Source organism: Helianthus annuus, chromosome 3, assembly GCF_002127325.2.
Source record: "Helianthus annuus cultivar XRQ/B chromosome 3, HanXRQr2.0-SUNRISE, whole genome shotgun sequence".
Classification (NCBI taxonomy): Eukaryota; Viridiplantae; Streptophyta; class Magnoliopsida; order Asterales; family Asteraceae; genus Helianthus; species Helianthus annuus.
The window spans coordinates 61,025,212-61,031,627 of record NC_035435.2 but is presented as its reverse complement, the minus strand read 5'-3'; the positions used below and the strand labels follow the sequence as shown (position 1 = coordinate 61,031,627).

At 37.8% G+C, this 6,416-nt stretch overlaps 1 protein-coding gene across 1 annotated transcript; it reads right to left on the bottom strand.

The window, feature by feature from the left end:
* Positions 1-225: 225 nt before the first annotated feature.
* On the bottom strand, positions 226-6,416 carry LOC110930621 (increased DNA methylation 1). Its single transcript, XM_022173966.2, has 7 exons — positions 4,212-6,416; positions 4,037-4,125; positions 2,709-2,947; positions 1,888-1,974; positions 1,708-1,807; positions 1,182-1,395; positions 226-1,004 (listed from the first exon to the last, which is right to left on the bottom strand). The coding sequence occupies exons 1-7, from the start codon at positions 6,031-6,033 to the stop codon at positions 517-519; spliced, it is 3,039 nt and encodes a 1,012-aa protein (XP_022029658.1). The 5' UTR covers positions 6,034-6,416; the 3' UTR covers positions 226-516.

The following is a 6,416-nucleotide window of genomic DNA, read 5'->3' as shown; positions in this document are numbered from 1 at the left end:
TTGACCAATGGGAAGAGACCATGTGGGATAGTTCAGCTTTTTTAAAAAGGTTTTTTTTTTTTTTTTTTTTTTTTTAATAATTGTAAGGGGCATTATGGGGCATTATACCCACTACACCACTTTTGCTATAATGCCCCCTTGCTGACTAGGACGCCACATGGCGCAAAACGCCCCATGGTGGGGGCATTATAACCTTCTACCACTACGCATGGTCTAAACCAAACGAAAATCAAGAATATTCATATTCCAGTTGCACTGAATTCAATTTTAATGAACCAAAAGTCCGATCACACGAAAAACATATACCTTCAAGGCTATGTTGCTCATTTTACGAAAACTGTTACGAGTCATCCAAGAAAGACTCATATTACCAATTGCAAAGTAAATCGATAAAACTGTGATAATCTCATAGTCAAACGGTACCGAATATGGTGCAGTTTGCACAAGATCGCGTCTATATATAAATGTACTTTGTATATCCTTCTTCGTTTTCTTGTACAGTGAACAACAATGAAATCAGGCATTCTTATTGCTGGCATCCCGTGCATCAACCGAAGCCGCTTCCTTTCCTGGGAACTGAGTGCCTGATTCCAGTTCGTTCACACTGTCATTCCGGATAACAACGGAATCAGAATGCATGTTAATAGAATCGGAATCTTTCGCTGTGACTTCTGTTAAAATGGTATCATGTGCAGCACCAGCAGGGACTTGCGGTAGATTGGCATTCGTGATTCCGATGTCCATTCCATTGCCTTTCTGCAAATCATTTGCTTCTACTTTGGAAGCGGAATCAGCACCACCAGGTCCTTCAGCAATCTCGGTCGTATCCAGTATTGCACCTTTTAAAATATTAGGATCGGATTGTTCGTCTGATTTCTTTCCAGATGATCGGATTTCACATTCAGAAGGGTTTCCAGTACTGGAATCGACAGTCGGTTTGGCTGCATTATTCAATTCTGATTCCAACGCCTTATTGTCGTCATCTACCTCCACACCTTTCTCGCCTGCAGCACAGTCAAGAAACCGATGTTCAAGTACATTAAAAGGTGAACAGAGAAATAGATGGGCAATCATATTTCAACCCGAACCCATTTTTGTCCCGTTACCAAACCCAGATGACCCACCGAATTTAGCACCTCTATCAAGCTAATTGTGAGATAACGTGTTTTTTGGTCTGGTACCTTTATCTGAAGTTATGCTGCCTCTCGAGGTGCCTTCATTCATCAGTGACTTATGTAACATATCGGTCCCAGGAAAGACCAACATATTAATGGACCTCATTTCTTGTTTCTGTGATTTTTCAAGCGGGCTGAAGCCGAAAGCATGTGTCCATGTATGCAAATGTTCTTCAATGGCCGGAATAACCAATTTCTCAACTTTCAAAGAGGAGAGAGCCTGAAAACAGATATTGTCAAATTCTTTGCCGAAAGTGCTACAATATTACAAGTATGATAGATGAACATATAAAATAATATACAACAATGTTGAAACCGCCAATAAAAACGGGTCAAAACGGAGTTTTTCTATAAATAATTAATGCATTAATTATAGTTAAAAAAAAAAAAAACAATATTACTACAAATTTGGGACCGTTTGACCTGTTTGAATGGAGCACAAAACAAATTGGACCCATTTGTAAGTACATGGATCAGCATTGCCATATTATTCACAACGGATGCAAATATGCAATATGAGTAATCTCCTTACTGATTCAATGGCATTCAATAACCGACGGCACATCCCTTGGCGTCTATACGAATGGCGGGTCCCAATAAACGGCATTTCTGCTAATTGGGTTCCGTGTATCCTAGGAGTAATATCAAATATAAGATCAAAAGTATCAATAACAGAGCAAACTTTTAGAACGATAATAGTAAAACACACTACCTGACGGATGCAGCACAAATCATTTCATCACCCTTGTCCAAAATGGCTGTGAAGAAGCCACTATAGTTCAACCGACTAAAGTTTGATCTGGAGGGAAATTACAAAATATCAGGTAAGATCTAGAGAGTTTGTTATGTAACATAAATATACAAAAGACCCGTAGTGTTGTATTGTCTAGAATATGGTATTTCAACTGTCAAGCAAGTCAGTATCATGAGTGGTGACAATTTTGAAAACCAATAAAACGACTTCCAACCAACCAACCAATCGATTATTTTTTTTACTTTTATTTCCTTTTATTCTAAGCTTAGCATTGTAGAAATGAAAATGAAAATAAAAATTAAAAATATATGGATTGACGAGCTATATGTAGCTCGTCGATCTACATCGATCTACATATATTTTTTTTATTTTTTTTAATTCTCACGGATAATAGTAGCATATAAAAAGAATAAAAAAATAAAAATTATTTTTTTTCTTGTTTAAAAGTGGTTTTCTCGAAGTTTTTTGGTATCTTTTAAGTTTTCTAATGATCCCTTTCCTATAGACAAAATAAGCAAATAACTGATAATAAAGAATAAACGAGTCAAGCTCGAGCCGATCTTGAGTTTGAAAAATTATTCACAAGCCGAGCTTGAGTATTATAAATAGAGCTCGAAACGAGCCGAACTCAAGCTCTCCTTAGCTAAAGAGCCATCCTGAGCTCTCTTTACTTAATCAAGCCGGGCTCGAGCTTAGGCGAGCTAGGGCTCGAATCGGCTAGTTTACACCGGTCCATCCCAGCCCATCTTGACCCATACTAAAAATGGCGTACAGCTTACCCACAATTGTAGACAACATTATGAATTAGAGAAATCCCACTTCTGCTGTCAATGATAGGCAGAAAACACTCGTCCATAACAGACAGAGCAACAGCCAGTTTAGAATTGGATTCTACTCTTTGAGAAAAGTTGGCCGATGAGACATCCGGTAACGGATCGGATCGATGGATGAGATACCATGAGAATCCTGAATCTAATTCATGTTTCACCCAAAGAAGCTTCTGCAAGCGGTTGTATAGCTGCAAAAGTAGGCGATTATACTACTATATTAGCATGAAGAAGCATTCTATTATATATACTATAAATATGCTAATTTGTCACATCAACCAACTTTGGCCCCTCAACTTTGGCATCAACCAACTTTAGCTCCTCAATTTTAATAATGACATGTTCAGCCCCTCAACTTTGGTAATGACATGTTTAGCCCCTTCACTAAAACAACTTTAGCCCCTCAACTTTAATAATGACATGTTTAGCCATAGAACCATAGTTATTAAAGGCGTTAAGCGCACTCAAGGCGCATAGGCATCGCTTGGGGCCTAGGCACAAGGCGCAAAAAAAGAGTGGGCCCGAGAAAAAAAAAAGCGTACAACAAAAAAAAACTTAAAAAATATTTTTATATAATAGAAAATTATACTATTCTTCAAATAAAATAAAATAAAGCTATTATATAACATTAAATATCATCTATTTAGTACCAAAAGTTATAAAATTGCTAGTTTATTAGTGTAGAAAAGTAGTTTCATTAGATAAAAGTAGAAATCTAGTTAGAATCTTGCAAGAATTTAGAGAATTTGGTCGAAAACTCTCAAGAATCTAGGAATCTCGCTGGAACCTACGCATGAACCATCACTTGGAGAATTAAAGCGCAATTGCCTTGACTTAAGGCGCAATTGCCTCGCCTTGCTAGGAAATTGGGCCTAGGCGCAAGAGGCGATGGCTTTTAACAACTATGCATAGAACTAAAACAACTTTATCCCCTCAACTTTAATAATGACATGTTTAGCCCCTCAACTTTAGTAATGACATGTTTAGCCCCTCAACTTTAATAATGACATGTTTAGCCCCTCAACCTTAATAATAACAGTTAGTAACCTAATGGAAAAAACTTCCAATCAAATTAAACTCGTATTTTTGGGCTGGTCTAGTCTCTTGTTGATCGGTTAAGTTAACTCTTTAACATACCATTAGCACAACTAGTGCTAGGGGAGAACATAAACGGATTTATCACACTCGATGATCTTATGTCACATGAAAGTGAAAATATAATACCTCTATTGTGTTAGTGTTACTTCAAAAAAAATCCATAAAGTAAGGAACTTATGTACCTCTCGGCACTTCTGTTCACAAAAAGGAATATTCAAGTCATCGGAATCAATAGTAATGCCATCCGTCTCTGGGCTGCATGATTTATGATCTGCAATAACAGTAGGTTGCATTTCAACACAATGTTAAATCAAATAAAAAAAAGACTAAAAGGTCCTTCTAGAAGAGTAATATTACATTTTTTCTCACACAGGCGGCATGTAAGAAGTGAATTTCCCGTTTTACCACTGGCCTTAGTGCTATATCTACCAACTCTTTCACAATATTTGCATGCACAATTCGGACAGTGCCAATCACCTTGAGGAAGCATCTGCATATCTAAGCAACTTAGGTGGAAGGTTGATGGACATCCATCACAGCAGATCAAATCTCCACCGTCCCCACATTTCCCGCACGTATCATCGTTAGGATCATCACCATCAACATCTACAGCATGAAACCCTTTCCGCTCTGACTCTTCTTGTTTATTCCAACCGTCAATCAGACACTGCATTAACGACTTATTACCAGATTTTATAAACATGTTTTGAAACGGTTTCCCAAGTTTGCTTCCTGCGTGAAGCTCAAACCTCGAAATTGTTATGATTTTGCTGCAGCAATCACAATGGATTCCGTCTTCAGTTATCCAGCCTTCTTGCATTACCCGTGTTTTTCTAAGGTTCATATATTCCACCTTGTCACCAACAGAAACCATACCGGAGTCGGTTAACCATGAAAGCAGGGTCCGTTTACCAACTTTACCCGAGTGAGAATCAAGCCCATTATCCTCTGAATTTAGCGCGGTGTCATACCCACGAACCAGCAAAGCAAGTCTACCCATTGTTCTGTTTCTTTCTCCTTGTACCATATGAGAGCTAGTACGAATAGTTGACTTTTTCAAACCATGTTTACGGGGTGTTTCCTTATCAAACTTACAACTTTCTAACTCCGGTCTCCTTTCTAATAACTTAATGGCTTTCTCCTGTGCCAACTTTTTCACCTTAGCTCTTTTAGACTTCTTACTGTTGCCTTCATTTTTTCTATTCCCGTCAATCTCTTTTTCAATTTTCTTCCGTGTCTGCCTTGTTAGCTTACTAAGTATCTCATTGGGTAAAGGAGTAAAGTCTCCACCATCTTTTGAACCATTTTTCTCTTCCTTTTTGAGAGCATCGTAGGCTTTAGTTATAGACCAATAAGCATTTCCAGTTGGACTAATATATACAGAATCCAAATAGTCTCGACCTCTTCTTGGTCTATAATCAATCGTCCATCCAGCTCCAAAAAGCATATTCTTAATCTTCTCCCGTAACAATTGTTTTTCAGTGTAGCTAGCCCGCTGAATCTTGCTTTCCTTGTTATTCACCGAACTAACATTCTTCATTCGTGCCTTCACATTTGCATCTTTTTTCACCATTTTCATTGTGCCAGTTGCTTGTATACCAGTCCTAAATTCTTTCCGTTCTTTTCTTGCACCATTCTTTTCTTGCAACCCAACTGTTCTATGACTTCCATCAAGATCATCTTCTTCATTTCCATTCGATACAGATAACGATAAGTTCAGTCCATCATGCTCCTTTGCATACACACTACTATTTGCACTCTTTTTATTCGAATACAAATCGACTTTCTTATCAAAACTCGTCTTGCTACTACCACTTCCAGATTCCCTTCGATTCCCATTTTGCCTATGCAACATCAACTTACGTCTCTCGCCAACATCCTTCCTAATCCTCCTTTCATCCGAGTCGTCATCAACCTTCTTCCTGGTCAAAAACTCCTCATTTTCGACTAAACCGGTACCTAACTTATAAACTTTCCGGCGAACCGGCTCTCCTAACTCATCACTCGACTCCGAATCACTAACAACAACTCGAGAGCGCTTTTTCTCCTTATTCAAATTAAACAACTTCCTAGAAGATCCATCACTAAACCCTAGAACACCTCCCACACCATAACTCACTTTTTTTTCAACAATCAAACTTCCTGAACGCTCAGATCCTTCAATTTCTTTCATTCTCATAGAAAAACAACAAATGTCGATACAATTATCGATACTTACACGACATGAAACCTAAATTCGAAGATGCAAACCCTAGGTTTCGAAATTTGAGAAGAAAACAGGTAATCTATGAATCGAAAGTGCAATTATGTGTGAGATCAAGTTCGAATTCACCTGAAATTAGCCGAATTTTGCAGCGGAAATTGTCGATTTGAAGATTTTGATCAGGGATTTAGATGCGAGTGAAAACGGAAATAACAAGTTGGTAATTAATTTATGTTGTGCGAAACATACATATATACTTATTATTTTTCCCTCCAATCTAATCCGAGACTTAATGTAAAAGTACCATAGATGAGAGTTGAGTTATCCTTCACATGGAACAAGTAATACTATTGATGTTA